The sequence below is a fragment of the Anopheles stephensi genome, chromosome 3 (assembly GCF_013141755.1).
Source record: "Anopheles stephensi strain Indian chromosome 3, UCI_ANSTEP_V1.0, whole genome shotgun sequence".
In the NCBI taxonomy this organism is placed as follows: Eukaryota; Metazoa; Arthropoda; class Insecta; order Diptera; family Culicidae; genus Anopheles; species Anopheles stephensi.
The window spans coordinates 77,859,117-77,875,097 of record NC_050203.1 but is presented as its reverse complement, the minus strand read 5'-3'; the positions used below and the strand labels follow the sequence as shown (position 1 = coordinate 77,875,097).

The 15,981-nt window shown below is 47.3% G+C and overlaps 3 protein-coding genes across 6 annotated transcripts in view; 2 read left to right on the top strand and 1 right to left on the bottom strand.

Annotated features, from left to right (window-relative positions):
* LOC118514633 (rap guanine nucleotide exchange factor 6) overlaps positions 1 to 3,744 on the top strand; it is a 39,246-nt gene extending 35,502 nt beyond the window's left edge. The window contains exons 6-7 of one of the 3 annotated variants that reach the window (XR_004906684.1): positions 60 to 512; positions 1,477 to 1,575. Coding sequence is in view for 2 of the 3 variants with exons in the window: in XM_036061643.1 (XP_035917536.1) it covers positions 1,477 to 1,559 (83 nt within the window). In the remaining variant the exon portion in view is untranslated. Of the gene's footprint in view, positions 1 to 59; positions 1,365 to 1,476 lie in introns of those variants that run through there. The other 2 variants (XM_036061643.1, XM_036061644.1) reach the window with 2 other exon arrangements.
* Positions 2,140 to 8,356, top strand: LOC118514634 (insulin-like peptide receptor). 2 transcript variants are annotated; one of them, XR_004906685.1, is made up of 7 exons: positions 2,140 to 2,708; positions 4,069 to 4,213; positions 4,288 to 4,368; positions 4,445 to 4,613; positions 4,708 to 4,828; positions 4,895 to 8,176; positions 8,250 to 8,356. XR_004906685.1 is itself a non-coding variant. In XM_036061645.1 (6 exons), exons 1-6 carry the CDS (start codon positions 2,176 to 2,178, stop codon positions 7,191 to 7,193), a joined length of 3,348 nt encoding a protein of 1,115 aa, XP_035917538.1. In that variant the 5' UTR covers positions 2,140 to 2,175; the 3' UTR covers positions 7,194 to 8,356. The 2 variants fall into 2 exon arrangements, 1 of the variants encoding a protein (XP_035917538.1); XM_036061645.1 differs by having other exon boundaries at positions 4,895 to 8,356.
* Positions 8,357 to 8,426: 70 nt separating this feature from the next.
* Positions 8,427 to 13,595, bottom strand: LOC118514635 (phenoloxidase-activating factor 1). The gene is made up of 5 exons (XM_036061646.1): positions 13,247 to 13,595; positions 12,286 to 12,705; positions 11,875 to 11,983; positions 9,060 to 9,244; positions 8,427 to 8,881 (listed from the first exon to the last, which is right to left on the bottom strand). The coding sequence occupies exons 1-5, from the start codon at positions 13,356 to 13,358 to the stop codon at positions 8,460 to 8,462; spliced, it is 1,248 nt and encodes a 415-aa protein (XP_035917539.1). The 5' UTR covers positions 13,359 to 13,595; the 3' UTR covers positions 8,427 to 8,459.
* Positions 13,596 to 15,981: the final 2,386 nt, after the last annotated feature.

Genomic DNA, 15,981 nt, shown 5'->3' with positions numbered 1-15,981 from the left:
CTTTTTCTCTTTCTCTTTTTGTTCTTTTTCCTAACCCTGTTTTTATTTCGCTTTTGTAGTCGATGTAGTGTGAACCAAAAAAAACGACACTCAGCACACAAAGACACACAGCAGAACCTCCTTATCCCAAGCAGTCCTTAACACAACGCCGGAACTCACCCTTAAATCCCCATAACTATCCGGTACTGGGTGCTTGTCCTGTGGTGTTGTGTCCTTTGTGTGCTCACTGTGTGCCTAGAGCTCGGCCTTCCAAGACGAAAGCCTGTAGTGCGCTGCCTACTGCTAACACTCCGCCAGCGCGCGCATCAGCCCGGCATTAGGCAAAACCAATATATGGCGAACCAACAACGTTGACTGGGCGCTGGCTCGCGCATCCTCCCTACCCACGCGTGTGTTTGCTGCGCTAATACGAGACCCGAGCTGCGGTCCTCGGCGTTCCTTTCGGTGCTGGTGGTTCTCCTTCTTCACTGTAGTTGTGTCCCGCGCTAGGCACTCCGAAGTACATGAGTACAGTACGCGCGCCTCGGACCTTTAGTGTAGTGTGTAGAGAGCTAGTAGCTAGGCATTAGTACGCGAGTAGTAGAAAATGGCGGACCCGCGGACGATCCCCGCCAGCTTGATGAGAAAGTTGTACCAAAGAATGAAGCAAACTGGAATCAAAATGCGAAAGCGAAATGTTTTGCGAATCTTATCCTACCCCCAATAACATAACCTCTGTGTGTGTCTCTCTCTCTCTACCCTTGTTTTCACCACCCTCCGCTCTTACTTTAGTGTGTACTAGTTTCAAGGCTTAAGCTACATTGGAAATGTATGTTAAAGCGCACTGTTCATTTGAAATCATACTGACACATCACTCGCATTTACTTGGTCTTGGATATCCACTTAAGCATCCTATCTCATACTTCTCAGCTGTAAGTTAACAGGTGAACAAATTGCACCAGAACGCTTCAAGACCTTTGATTGAGGCAATTTTATGATAAACTAAATTAAACTATTTTTTTTCGAAATTGATAAGAGACCAAGTTGCAGGGAGTGTGATGCGTCTGTCTGATTCAGATTCTAGCTGTGCGGAGCTTTAGCTTTTCCTCTCTAATATTGTCCGCCGGACGCCAAACATAACTCGAACGGTGAAGGTATTTTAGGGTATCGAAAGTAAAAAAGGGAAAATTTAACAAAAAATCACACACAAACCACTCATACCACTTAAGAAGCTTCCTTTCCTGTATTGAACGTAGTGGAAGCAGGTTGGAAACGGATTGATCTTTAAAAGCTCGAATTTCACACACGCGTACATCTCGATCGATAGCAGATAGAAAGAAGATAATGCTTAAGGCAAAATTAATATATTAGTAAGAGTATGTAGAGTCTATACGTATCTCATTTCTCCTTTACATCCACCCTAGTCCACCGTGAAACATAACTTGATGCTGATTGATTCCCTGTGTTTTTTTTTTTGTACACTTTATACATTTATAGCACGAACGATACCGTACGGGCAGTATGCATCATCGCAGGCGTACCACAATCACATTTCGCGGACACGCGGACCTCGATTTTAAGAAATGGGAGTCACACAAAACACACGGCAACACGGGGGGGGGGGGGGGGTGCCGGTTGTGCCAAAAATCAGCAGAAGAAGAAGAAGAAGAAAGACAAACCCACATTTACATCAAGAAAACAAGTCAGCTGAGAGGTGTATGAGAGAGGGTGAGAGAGAGGGGGAGACAATTCTTCCGATGCTTATCATCCCTCACGGGGTAGAATGCACTTCTGCAGGACAAAATGCTTCCAATTTTCATCGACACAAGATCACCACAGCACACACTCGATCGGCGCTCGATCTTTTTCGGTTAAGATTTAGAGGGAAAGGCACACCGATTACCTCAATGCTCTGTGCGTCTACGCGTACGCGTCTATGTATGTATATAAGCATCGGTGTGCGAGATCGCCTCAGCTGGTTGCCGCTCGACATAGGTCGACTGTCGCCGTCGGTGTGTACGTACGTACGATTGACCAGGAGCTAATAATTCAATTAGGAATAATTGTTGATCGACTTCACGAGATTGGTTCACCTTTTTGGCGCGGTGGAGAAGGAACGCGACACACCAAACGTGTGCGCTGTGTGCTGCACACGCCCTCTCGCGTTGTCGATCGTCGTGCGATTCCGCGGGCGAGATGCGTAGATTTCATATCGCGGGCCAAAGGGGAGGGCTTTTTTTTTTCTTCGGTCAGTTCACGTCCGAACGCCGTACAGTCAGGATTGCCGTGCGAGCGTCTCAGGTGGAGTGGTTGCAGATTTTTGTTTGTTTGTTTTTTGTTTCTCACCCACTTTCGGAACAATTAAAACTGTCCCGCGGTCCCGTGTGCCTCATTATGATGGCGCTGAAGGGTTCAGGGTTGATGGTGCTGCTGGGGTGGGCTTTAGCCGTGCGGTGTGTGCATTCCGTGCGCGTCTCTCGTGATGCAATCGAAAGTGTGCCGGACGGTAGCAGCAGCAGCAGCAGCAGCGGCAGCATATCGTCAGCGCGCGGTGCCGACGACGAGACCGATGATAATGACCCGCGGTGCACGAACGTTGACATACGGAACGATCTGCGCCGGCTTTCGGAGATCGAAAATTGCACCGTGATCAGTGGGTTCTTTCAAATGGTTCTGCTCGATCGTGTCCCGGCCGAGGAGTTCGAAAAGTATCGATTCCCCAAGCTAAGGTGCGTATATTATTATTTTCTGTGCGTGCCCGTGTGTGTGTGTGTGGGTAGTGAATGTTTAATTGAGTATCGGTGGTGTAGGGTCGTGCCAGCAGCGGCAGTTATTGCCGATTTGTTGCAACCGGTGGAACTCGTGTGATGTGTACGCGGGAGAGAAATAAAAAAAAACAGAAGCAAAACATGACACAGATCGGAAGATAATCTCTCTCGCTCTCTCTCTCTCTCTCACTGGCGCTTCTTAACGGCCAAGACCTTCGCAAATATAAAACATGCGTTTTTGTGCGTTATTAAGTGGGGAAACCGATATGAATCCCCAACACCCGGCCAAGGTAGCGTCGTGCGTGTGTACTAGAGTGATAAGGGTGGCGCAGATATTCAACTCATTAGAGTTCTTTTTTTAAATAAAATATAATTATAAGCTGTAAATAGTGTAATGTATACAATTACAGCAGCAATCAAGTTTCACCCCCGCCCCCGGCAAGACAAGACAAGGCAAAAGCGGTAGCTTATACAATCTAAGCAGCCAAGAACAGACAAAAGAAGCCACTTCCAATAACGTTTCGAATGTAACACTGTAAGAACAGTGGCCTACTACTACTGCTACTACTACTCTCTGCACCTTACTGTGTGTGTGTGTCGGCTATCGGTTTTTTTTTGTGTTTAAGGTGATAAATGTGATACACGGAAGCTTTTGGTTTTTTGTTGCGCTGCTACTACAATTATTTTTGCCTCCCGCCTAAAACAGTGTTTAAGTGAAAGAGAAAGTGGGGGAAACCCCCTATGTAAAAATCTTAATGTACACACAAACCTACTCACACTATTATACTAGATAGAAAGGATAAGAGAAAGAGAGAGAGAGAGAGAAATATATCTAGCGTATACGGCAAAAAGGTAATCTAAATAATCCGCGCATCCTCATCTGCGTTCGAGGAACAAGAATCTTATTTGTATCGTTTGATTCGAACGATTCCACTACACACCTCTCAAATGGAGAATAAAATAATAAAACACGTGTCTCTCTTCATTAAACTGTAAACCACTGTACCGAGTGCATCGTGCCACACTGTGTGTTCGTATAGAAAACCGGATTGAGATCTCCCCCTGCCGATCGGGCGCGGAGGCCCTGTGTGCAGTGAGTTCCAACGACGCTTTAGCACGTGCGGCTGAAGCTTTCTTCAGCGTGAGTTACCGTGTGAGTTACCAGCCGGTGCGACTGAGCTGAGCTGAACTGAGTGGTCGGTTTGTTTACATTACGATGACGGGGTTTTGTTTGCGCTGGCGGAAAACAGTGTTGCCGGTGCCGCTAATTCTTCTTGCAGGGTGAGCTTGAGTTGTGATTTAATGCAATTTTCCCCTCCAGAGAGGTGACCGGATACATGCTGTTCTTTCGCGTCATCAACCTTACCACGCTGCGCCGACTGTTTCCCCAGCTGGCGGTCATCCGGGGCCAACAGTTGATCGGCAACTATGCGCTGGTGTTTTACTATATGGAAAACATGATCGAGGTAAGCAGAAGAAAACCGGGAAAATTTAATGTTAATTAAGTGTCTAATAGTTCCCCCGCCTTTCTGCTCGGTAGGTTGGCCTGAAAAGCTTGATCGCGATCCAGCGTGGGTTCGTGTACACTCTTCACTGCCCTCAGCTTTGCCATCTTGATACGGTAGTGTACACGAGCAAGCTCTTTTGTTTTTAAATAAAACATCCAATCAAGTTTCTATTTACCCTCTCACCTTTAGATCGATTGGGCAGCAATCAGCGGGCTGGACAATAACACGAAGAACCTTAACTCGTTCGAACCACCGAAGTCGGTGTGCAACAAGTCGGAGGTGTGCCGTTCCTGCGAGCCAAAGTTTTGCTGGGGCAGCGAAAGCTGCCAAAAGTTCTACAAGGGATACAATTTTAATCGTACGGCTTTAACGCGTGGTTTGCTTTTACGGGAGAGAGAGAGAGAGGATCAATTTCCATTTTTTTTTTGGTTTGGTTTGGTTGCTTCTTGTAGGTCGAATTAAATGTCACCCACAGTGTATCGGAGGCTGCAAGGGTACGGCCGCAACGGAATGTAACGTTTGTCGCGGGCTAAAGGAGGGCCGGCAGTGTGTGGAGCAATGTTCTGCCGATAAGTATGTGTGACGATGGCCCTTAAAAATGTCCAAGCCCTGATCACGATTTCCCCCCCACAAAAATAGACTAATGTACCGGCAGACGAAGCGTTGCATCACGAAGGAAACCTGCCTCAACCGCGGAGGACTGCTCTTCCTGAACGAGTGTGTGCTCGAGTGTCCCGCCGGCTACAGCGCCACCAACGTCGACCAAGAGGAGGCCGACTTTTCCATCCACAAGTGCTATCCCTGCCGGCACCGTTGCCCGAAAGTGTGCGACGGTACGGAAATTATGTACCTTTCCGATGCGGACCGTATGCGCGGTTGTACGATCGTGAACGGTACGCTGCACATCCGGCTGAAGGAAGATCATCCCAATCTGCTGGAAGAGCTACGCAACGGGCTGGGCGATATAGAGGAGATAATGGGCATCCTGAAGGTGTTCCGGTCGAACTACATCTCGTCGCTCGAGTTTCTCGCCAGTCTGGAAATCATTCACGGCCAGTACGGGAACGAAAATTCCAACTTCTCGCTGATGGTGTACGAAAACAGCAACCTGCAGCGGCTGTGGAACTTTGAGCAGAAAACCTCGCTCCGGCTGATGACGCGCAGCATGTACTTCCGCAACAACGAGCTGCTGTGCAATGCGCACATTAAGCTGCTGCAGAAGGTGGCCGAGTACGACAATGCGAGCGATACGATCGACTGGAACTCGAACGGGTACATGCAGGCGTGCCACGTGCAACCGTTTCACGCCCGGTACGAGGTTGTGTCGAGCCGGGTCGTGACGGTGTTCTGGTCGAAGCACAGCTTCAAAACGCACCACCGGCTGCAGGGCTACCTGCTCTACTACATCCGCACGAACGTGGACAAGTCGCCGTACGAGGGGCGGGATCTGTGCTCCAAGTTCGGTTGGAAGTCGCGGTACGTCGCGCTCGAGAACGTGCACATCGTGGGCAGCTTTTACGCGCACAATCTGACCCGGCTGAAGCCGTACACCCGGTACGCGTTCTACGTGAAGGCGTACTACAACGAATCGTTCAACAGTGCGACGGACCTGGTCGGGCTGTCCGACATGCAGTACTTCCGGACGGCCAAGGATCGACCGATCTCGCCGCTGCACATGCGCACCGCACGCAAGAACGACAGCACGATCACGCTCACCTGGCGCATCCTGCCGTCCGAGCAGGCGATGGTGCAGCAGTACCACGTGGACGTGTTCATCCAGCCGGACGAGCAGCGCAAGTTCGACCAGCGGAACTACTGCACCGATCCGCATCAGCAACCGCGCCCGGCCCACCACGACCAGTGGCAGTGGCAGTGGCCGGCGGCGGCGGCGGACGTTTGCTCGGAAGAATCGTGCTGCGGCCAGCTGCAGTACGAGCAGGAGCTGGAAGAGGAGGAGGACGAGGACGAGGACGAGGATGAGCTGACCGAGCCGGACGATTTCTTTAGCGAGCAAAACTCGATGGAAAACGGTGGCCGTATTGGGGGCCGGCGCCGAAGGAAACGTTCCGTGGACGCTTCCATCAGCTTCGAGCTGAGCATGCTAAAGCTGCTGAAGGAGGCCGACACGGAGGTGGATCATTACGAGCGCCGGATGCGCCGTGATGCGGACGGCGGCGAGGTCGAGCTGGTGAATCGCGTTTCCTACCAAGACTTTACGACGGACAACTACGAGCACACGGTGGCCGGGCTGCGGCCCTTCACCCGGTACGTGTTTCAGCTGTTTGCGTGCAGCGAAAACGTGACCAGCTCCTGCAGCTCGTACAGTCTGTACACGGACCGTACCAACCCGTCGCCGCACGTCGATCGGGTTCGGGTGACCATGGAGACGGATGCTGCTACCAATGCTTCGACCGTCGTCCGGATGACTCACGCCGATCGGATCGTGCTACACATTCCCGAACCGACCGAAGTGAACGGGCTGCCGGTGGCTTACCGCGTGGAAGTGCAGGCCATCAACGGCACTGACCTCAAACGACGGTCGGAATGCTTTACCAGGCTGCAGCACGAACTGCACCACTACCGGCACACGGTTACGAACGTTCGGCCAGGGGAGTATTTGGTACGGGCGCAGGTTATCTCACTGGCAGGAGCGGGCCCATTCTCCGAGTGGATGTTTGTGCGTGTGCTGGAACCGCTGGTAGAATCCAGCCACACGCACGGGCACACCGGACTGCGGGATGGGTTGATTGCGCTCGCTGTACTGCTGGTGATTGGGATCGGGCTGGGGTTGGCTTACTTGCGCCGGGAGCGTTTCTGGTGGTGCCGTCGTCGTTCTCGTTGGGGTGGTTCGAAACGGGATGACAAGATTCCGCTCGCCATCAACGACGGCAATCAGATCAATCTGGACGATGGGTTTGTTAACTGCCCGCTGAAGTAACGTGTGGCGGTGTGGATGCTTTCGCTTTTAGTGCTAGGAGAGAAGGTTTTACAGGAACGGTTCCATGACAAATGCTCGCTCGAATTGTGTGCCATTTCATGTGCCGGATGTGGCGGAGGAGCCTGTTTAAGGAGGCGTTTGGACATCATTTGACCATTATATAGTTCATAGCCATTAGGCATAAGTAATGGAAGGAAGGGCGGCGCCCCGGCCCGGTAGATCACGTCAGGACCTCGGGGCTCAAATCCCATCTGGAACGTTCCTCCGAAGTGAGAACTGGCTATCCAGCAACGTGGTATCAATAAGGTCAAGATGAAAGAGCTTTAAAACTGGACTCTCTCGCTAAAGTCCGAAGCTTCAGAAAACAGAAAGACATCTTGGAGGATTACAGGGGAAAGCATCACAAAACTGAACCAACTGAGAGCTAGGGTCAGACCAAAAAACCACCAACGGTTGAGGAAGTTACCGATCACGAGTCAGTTTTTTTTAAGTCAGCCAAGAGAGCCATTCAAAATGACATGAAAACACATCCTCGCACCAATAGCTACGGCGTCGCTAACTCAAAACCTTGCCAGATTCCTTCCAATTTTAATCAGGGGTTTTGCCAGTGTTTCGCCTGTAATGTGTGTTGGGTCAAGTAGCTCTTTTTAAAGAGGAGAGGGCAACTCTGCTCACTAACATGTGAGAGAGGTGAGGCCTCCCGGTAGCTCCACACTAACTGAGGCTGAGGAGGTCGGAGAGCGCGCTCAGAGCCCGCATTTTATTAAGGCGAGGCCTTCCGGTAGCTCTCGAGCCCACACACCCAACACAATCAGTACGCCATTTTAGTGCATTTATTCTGTAGGGTAAGGATTAAGATATTCCTGTGCTAGAATTAAGACAAGCTCAATATTAGGCACTTTGGAGCGAGATTTGAGGTGGGAAAGAAATCACCGGAAAAGACGAACAAGACGAACTAGAATTGTTTGACTTTTCTGCTTGAGGTAATTGTTGGCCAGAAGGATATTTTACGCTTATTGGACATTTTAACATGATTTTATCCTTTTTCATCCTCAGCATGTCATACCGCTATATGAAGGCTATTCCATCACACACCATTCATGCAGCATTTGTAGTGCATTTTGTTTGTTTCTCTATTCAATAAAATGTTCCTTCATCTTCGAGTTTTAACGGGTTTTTTTGTACTTTATTTTCAAACATTTTTTTTATTTTTACCAAACAAACAAACACTTGCTCTTAATTATGTACACTGAAAACCACCACCTCTCATACGAACGCTTTCGGTGAGTTTGCCTCAATCCAGGGCGCGTAGTGCGCGATGGACGTGTAAACGCTTGGCATGTTCAGCGCACCGCAAGTCTCCGCCCCGAACGACATTATGCCGATCTGTGCGTACCGGCCCTGATCCCGTATGATCAACGGTGCCCCACCGAACCCATGGCAAGCATCCCGCCCCTCCCCCCCAGCACACATCCACTCCCCGTCGATCGATTGTGGAGACTGTAGGGCACCGGTTGAGGCGTACGCTCGGACACACTTGTCCCACGACGTGAGCGGAACTTCCAGCATCTGCAGTTCGGGCGATTTCGTACCGCTGGTGGAAAGCTTTCCCCAGCCAATAATCTGCACCCGACGGCCCACCGTCAGATCCTGCTTGCGCCCGTGAAGGCAGATCGGTTGTGCGGCCACTGAGAGGAGGAGAAGCGGGCGGTTTTTGGACAAAACAAAATTTTCACGGTCAGTAAGCAGCCGACCGTGCATAGAATTTAGAATCGCCCCATGAGAACAGTGCGGTGAGATGACCCTCGGACGCGTGGTTCGCGGTCACACACACACACACGCACGTTCATGAAACTCTGTACCTACCGGTGTAGTTGATGGGCGTGCGGAGTACTAGCAGCGCAATGTCATGATGGTACTGACCCTCGATGTAGTCCGGATGGACGATGATCTGGCTGACGGCGTGGTTGACCGCGACCGGCGCACAAAATCCCGTACTTCCGCAATCCGGATCGGTACGCGTGTCGTAGTCACCGACGCGGACGGATGATCTGGTCGGTCGGATTTATTCCGGTTGAGAGAGAGAGAAAGAAGGAGAGAAGGAGAGAAGATGGAAGCGACCATTAAGCGGACTTGGAAAATTGCAAATGAAACGGAACGGAGCAAGCGAATGGCGATTAGGCGGGTAGCCGTTTGCTACATAGGCCGCCACGGACCACATTGATTGGGATGGTGCGTAGCAAATTGTTTCCGTTTTTATGAATAAATGATGGCACCGCCATAAACATGTCATTAGGAAAGGAACCTGCTTAAGCGACGCAACGATTTGATGTGCTTTTTATGGAAAAAACTGGAATTCCCCAATGTTTGGATAAAAGCATATGCTCTCTCTCTCTCTCTCTCTGTTGCGAAATTGCCACCATCAACACAGGGTTAAACTATTGAATCTAGTGAAATGACTTCAACTCTTCAGATAAACTAGATCATTCTTATTCCAACCCCATGGGAAACATTGTAGCTCCTAAAGGTATGCAATATATCTGAATCAACTTCTTCTTCTTCTTCCCTGACACTACAAGCTCGAGAGGTCTCGGCCTGCCATTTCAGGCTTTCTGTGACTTCATTTTACCCGTAGCAAAGTAGTCAGCCCTACGTACGAGGAGGCGGTCTGGATGGGATTTGAACCCCGGCCCTGCCGTGTGAAGACCGGCGCCGCGGTCGCTTCGGCCACCAGGCCGCCCTAATCTGAATCAATAGTTATAGATATAGTCCGCAGTGTATGAAAAGTTTTCAAAGCATACTCTCAGGGGCTTAAACCAACGATAGCGAAAATTATATCATCATTAAAAAAGTGCCATCGGAAACTTTTTTCAAGGGACGGACCGAAATGGATCGAAAACGTACGGCAGGGAACTTCCTCCAAACCACCCCATAAACTGTTAATAACTTAAATATTACTTTCAGGCGCTATGAATCACAACGGCAAAGGAACGGTACTGTAGCAAGTACTTGCAGTCGATAAGTATAAAAAATGTGTTAAAATAATCCGTATATAAGAAAAAATTGTTGCAGGCATGATCTCAAATGAATTGCATACTTTTAGGCGTTTTAAACCAATGAAGGCAGAATATGACCTTCTCCATAGGGAAAATATTGTATTTCATTTGTAATTGGTATTCGATAACGTTCTGAAACGATCAAAGTTACACCTGTTTACAGTTACAGTCGAATCGCTCACCGTTTGCTGCGACTCATGAGCTGCTTGCTTCAATTTGCGTGCCGTTTCCATGGAATGCACGACATGACGACCGAATCACATGCCGCTACCATGGAATCACGTGCCGATATACATAGATTTTTGATTGCTCCTGTATGATGCATTTGGTGTAATGAACAGACCGGTTAGTTCGTTACCATTAGAAAACGTTTCGTCGGCATTTTTATACGAACAAACGGCTAATAGACCGTAAATGACGAAAAAATGTGTAGTACAATACCAACATCGAACAGAATCGATACACAAGACTAGTTTTTCAGAGTTTAGTGGAGTTCTATACATTAAACTAGCGGAAATGAACGGGTTCGAACGGCGAAGAAAATTTAGAAAAGTTCATGAAGCTATTTGTTTACATTTTTCTTTTTCAATATTTTTCATTGAATTCCATGAAATAGTTTGTAGGTATCGTTCATTTTTGCTTTGACACAATATGCAAAACACGTGAAAAATAGTTTAAAATAATGCTTTCTATTGCCTTTAGTCGTTAAAATTATCCGTAAGTTTAAGCGATAACAAAAAAACTATTGCTTCGAGAGAAGAAGCGAATTTGAAAGGTGCTAACATTCACAAATCCATAGATACCGGCACATGATTCCATAGTAACGGCATGCGATTCGACCATAGGGTCGCTCTTTCGATGGTAATGGCACGCAAATCGAAGCAGGCAGCTCGTGAGTCAAAGCAAACGGTGAGCGATTCGTCTGTAACTGTAAACAGGTGTAAGTCTGGTAAAAGCCTTGAAAGTATGTAATAAATTTTGTAGTGTTTTAAAAAGGAATTTTTAACTGTTTGTGGGTTGTTTAGGTAGAAGCAGTTCTGACACTTACTGATCCAATATCAGTCGGCCATTTGTAATGTATCGTAATTTTATTAATCGACTTTTTAATGTCTTTCCCCTTTGTTTGAACTGTTGCTCCTGAAAGTATGCAATTCTAGGTGATAAAAAATGCATTGTAAATAAGAGTTTAATTAGAGCACGTTTGGTGCCATGACCAGGATTGGAACATCAGGCCGACCTCGAATCTCTGTTTGATTGTACAAACAAAACAAAGCCAAACGGCGAGGATCATTAACTTAACTTGGCTGCTTAGCTCATTCTTTACAGTAATTGAATCATTGTTTGCATGGAAATGCACCAAACAAACACAAAATTTGTGGAAGTTTGCATTTCCCCGGCACAGCTATATGACAATCAATTGGCTTTGCAAATTTGCTTTCCAAATGCATCATCTATTGTGTGGGAGAAAGCTAAGCAGCGTCCGGAAAACTCTTTCAATCCCAAAATCACAAAAAATGGCATTTAAATTCAGTCTGCAAAAAGGCCTCCATTTTCCATCTCACTGTTCCGATGCTTTCGTTACTCTTACAGCTAAAAAACAAAACAAACAATCATTCACTACTTACAGCCGGTGACTGTCGGCCTTGGCCAGGGCGCAGTGTGCCGACGTCAGAACGATCTGCCGCGCAATAATAGAGCCGGAGCAGGGGAAGATGAACGTTCCCGTTTTCGTATCTGCAAAAAAAGCAAGCATTTAGAAAGAGGGAAAGTCGATCGATTAGCGACTGTGGTATGGTGGCGCAAGCTCGCTTCCCCGCACATCAAAACGAGTCCACATGCGACCGACCACACACCACAATTAGGGCGCTTTGTTCCAGCCATTAAACGGTAGCCGTTCCGGCCTTCCGTATCGTCCGATCTGTGGGCCGAGCGGTCTCCCGTTTCATGGTTGAAGATCGCCTAATTAGAATAAAACCGTGCGGAGGGGCGTGCTGCGCGGCCTTCAGTGGAAAGGTCGTCCGAAGAATGTAACGTACTTTTGAATCCGATGCGTGCCACGAACGGGTACGCCCCGAGCCCGTTGTAGAAGTCGCCTTGAACGATACTCTTCCCGCACGCAGCGGTCGCGCGCGGATCGTTAAACGCTGGGGACGCTGCCCGGGGGCAGCAGACGTGCGGTTCGTACTCGTTAACGCCGCACGACAGCGAAAAGTCACCACGGTAACATTGGCGCGAAATTTCCAGCAGCAGCTCGGGACATTCGGCCAGCGGGACGCATTCGCTCAGCCCGGGGCAGCTGACGCGGTACAGGGCTTTCGAGTCCTGTCTGAGGGCGGACGTAGTTTCGGCCGATTGCGAGGAGGGATCGTGGGTTGGATCCTGGTAGGAGGTGATGGGTATCGAGCGGGCGGCAACCGTATTGCTGCCGGCTGTTTCACTTTCCTCGATTTTGTGAGCTGGAATGGAGCAAAAAAAAGAGAAGATTAGGTAAATGTTTGATAATATTGTGTCGTTTGTTAATTTGTCTACAAGAATTCAGACTTCAGAAGCAGAAGATAATCGAAAAGCGCCTAAAGGTCTGCAATTTATTATCGTACAGACAAAAAGGACTATCCATTGCATACTTTCAGGCGTTTTGTGCGAAATCTAACTTAAAAATCAGAGGGAAATTTTATAAATTTTACTGATTGTGAGATTTTTGCTCCTTTTTAGACCTGTCTTAGCATTTATCACACTGAGTCCAAAAACTATTAGATTCTTGTCTTTACAAACGAAATTCTCAGAACTTGTGTAGGTATGTAACTGCTTTTAGTAGCAAAATTAGTAGAAAAAACTTCAAAAAATTTCACTATTTATATCATGAAGAAGTATTTCTGCCAAGTCGATAAGAAACTTTAGCTTTGTGAGCCTCGAAGCCCACATTTTTTTTCTAATTTCTTTTTAAAAATATTCTTCCACGTCTAAATCGCCAATTTGCACACTTTTTGCTTCTCTTACCATTGCTGACCGACGTAAAAACTCCCCAGCACAATAGTACCACACACAGCACACTCCTAGTACAGTACCAGCTTACAGGCATTGTGGTGAAACAATTTTTTCTACCCCACATATTATTCACATTCACTTGTTGCAGCCTAATCACACACTTCTAGCTTATGGACACTTCCGTCCTGTGACGTAGGAGACGAACAAAAAACTTCACTCTGGTCGCGAGCCGCCCGGTTTTCACAGTACAGCATTCGATCGGGTCCGAGCCTAAATCACAACTAACGCAAAATCGGCTGCGCTTTTCCGTACACATGTGGCGTGTGCGTGCACGGTCGCTCGTTCGAACGGCTAGTCAGTCCCGCGCGACAAATGGAGGTTGGAACGAAGGGAGGGTTTCGCTCTGCCCAGTCCCCCATTGTCCCATCCATCCCATCCCATTAGCTAGTTTGCGAATTTTCACTCTCATTTTCCAGCATCTCGTTCTACGGCTCGTTGAGCTCAAAAGGCCTGATAACCCTCCGCGCGGTGGCAAGAAAAATGTGCAATTTTCTTTAAAGAAATGGGAAAAGGGTAGCTTGTTACAGCCTAAAAGCAGATTATTTCAAGTGGTTTTAACTAAACAAGCTGATATTGGGTCAATTTGTCCAAATATGCCGTTTTTTTGTTAAATAAGGCTGACAATAAACTATTTCGAATTAGTCCCACCCAGAGTGTAACGGTCGGCTTCCATGTTTTTAAAGCGTTTTCGAGTTTATTAAAGTTACCTTGAAGTTAGACCGAACCAGATCAACTGAGGTTAAACATTAATAAAAATACCTCGCAGAACTCTTGCAAAGAACAGCTCATAATATACTATGTTCTAGTTGATCCCACCATCCCATCTAAGGGTTAATTGGAGAATAACACCGCTAACTACAGAACTATAAGAAGAAGAATAAATCAGTAATGGTTGCTTCAATGGTCAAATCGTACCAGGCAGCGCCTCATTATAGAGCATCGATTCGACTCGATCCCAACCCATGTCATGCTCATGCTAGCTTAGCCCAGTGTGTTTTGATGGAGTTGTAGTGCAACAGCATTATCACAATGGTACGATCACTCACCTGAACAGTAGAGTAGAATGTAGAGCGATTTTCAACAACGGCACACCGTCGATTCGAGATCGATCTGCAAATTTTCCGCCGATTCCTGCCGATGCTCGTCGGTCGTCGGTAGGCTGGCTTTCGGTGGTGAATTGTTCATTATTTGATCCATACTGATGTTCCATATTGATTGTGCGACGAGCGTGTGAAGGTCGTAGTACGTTGGTTGCAATTAATGTCGTCCGCGTCGATCAGTGCTGGTGGACTGATGGAATTTTGATGTAATATATATTTTGGGATTTTGTTTTTCTGTATTTGCTTTACTTGTGATCTAGGACACGGAGATTATAGGGGTTAATTGGTGTTATTTGTATATGGATTCAGCAAGATATTAAACGAAAGCGCCTAAAGCTATGCAATACATCTTACAGAGAACCTTATGACGGAAGAAATTGTTTAAAAAGTCGCTTTCTAAATAATTTCATAAAATTGTCATAAAAATTGCATCAAAACACGCCCAAAGTACACACAGTGTGACACGGTGACGAGCGAAATGTTATCGCCCACTGACTGATTGCAATTTCCCGTCAACCACAACCGAGCCGTGTAATGATCTACTTAAATCGTTCATCGCATCGGGTTGTGTTGGCAGAATCGCGCAAACAGAGGAAGATCATCTGCTGTCGACCAGCGCAGTGCAAAAAAAAAAAAGCTCTTCGTGTGTGTGTGTTTTTTTTTAATCATAATATGCTTTTTTGACGCATTGAGGTTGATGTGTGTCTTTTATCAGAAACGAATCAAAAAACCCCTATTGCACAACACAGAACACCGAGCAGCTTAGCTTTGACATGATTTTCTTTCACCCCCCGAGTTCGAAACGTAAGCATAGTCGTTGGAAACTGCTGGATATGGCATCGCGAACGCATTCTATTAACGATCGTTAAATTTACGCCTACGAGGCTTACCTGAGCTGAGCTTGATTTTTGACGAGATTCTGAAATCTTGAGGTCCTCAGGGGGTCCACAACCAGCTTATAGGAAAATCAGTTTCTATCTAAGCTCTATGCTCTGGGCCCGAAGCATATGCTTAATATTCTTAAACTTTGAAGCGTTTCTGCATGAATTATAGAATGAACTCAGACGAATGAATCGTAAACGTACAATGAACATACAATAACTAACTGAAAGCCAAGCGAGCAGCACAGGTTTGACTAAACTAGCGCAAATATCACAAGTTCCTTCCCGATCAGTATCAGTGACAACAGTCGTACTCGTATATGCTACTGCTGCAAATTTTTAAATGCATTTGACATTTGTTTAACGACTAGCCGTATGCTGCTATACTGATCGTTCATTTTAACAGAAATGAACACTACAGAAATGAACTCTTAACGACCGTTAAAATCTGTCGAAGATTCGTCGAAGAGATGGTCGGAAACTATCAGAGAGGATTCCGAAACGGAAAATCAACCACTCACGATGCGGTAAATCTTGGAGAAGATGGCGGAGCAACAGCTCCCCTCCTACCATCTCTTTATTGATTTTAAAGCCGCATGTGACAGCATAGCCAGGGTAAAGCTGTACGACGCAATGAGCTCTTTTGGAATCCCAATAGCCAACATCACATGCCAGGCGAAGGTGCATGGAAAACTCTCAGGGCCCT

Coding starts and splice junctions, on each gene's coding strand:
- LOC118514634 (XM_036061645.1), top strand. CDS start 2,176: ATGCGTAGATTTCATATCGCGGGCCAAAGGGGAGGGCTTTTTTTTTTC. Junction 4,214..4,287: donor ATATGGAAAACATGATCGAG/GTAAGCAGAAGA, acceptor TCTGCTCGGTAG/GTTGGCCTGAAAAGCTTGAT. Junction 4,614..4,707: donor CAAGGGATACAATTTTAATC/GTACGGCTTTAA, acceptor TGCTTCTTGTAG/GTCGAATTAAATGTCACCCA.
- LOC118514635 (XM_036061646.1), bottom strand. CDS start 13,358: ATGTGGGGTAGAAAAAATTGTTTCACCACAATGCCTGTAAGCTGGTAC. Junction 12,706..13,246: donor TTTTACGTCGGTCAGCAATG/GTAAGAGAAGCA, acceptor GCTCCATTCCAG/CTCACAAAATCGAGGAAAGT. Junction 11,984..12,285: donor GGCACGCATCGGATTCAAAA/GTACGTTACATT, acceptor CTTTTTTTGCAG/ATACGAAAACGGGAACGTTC.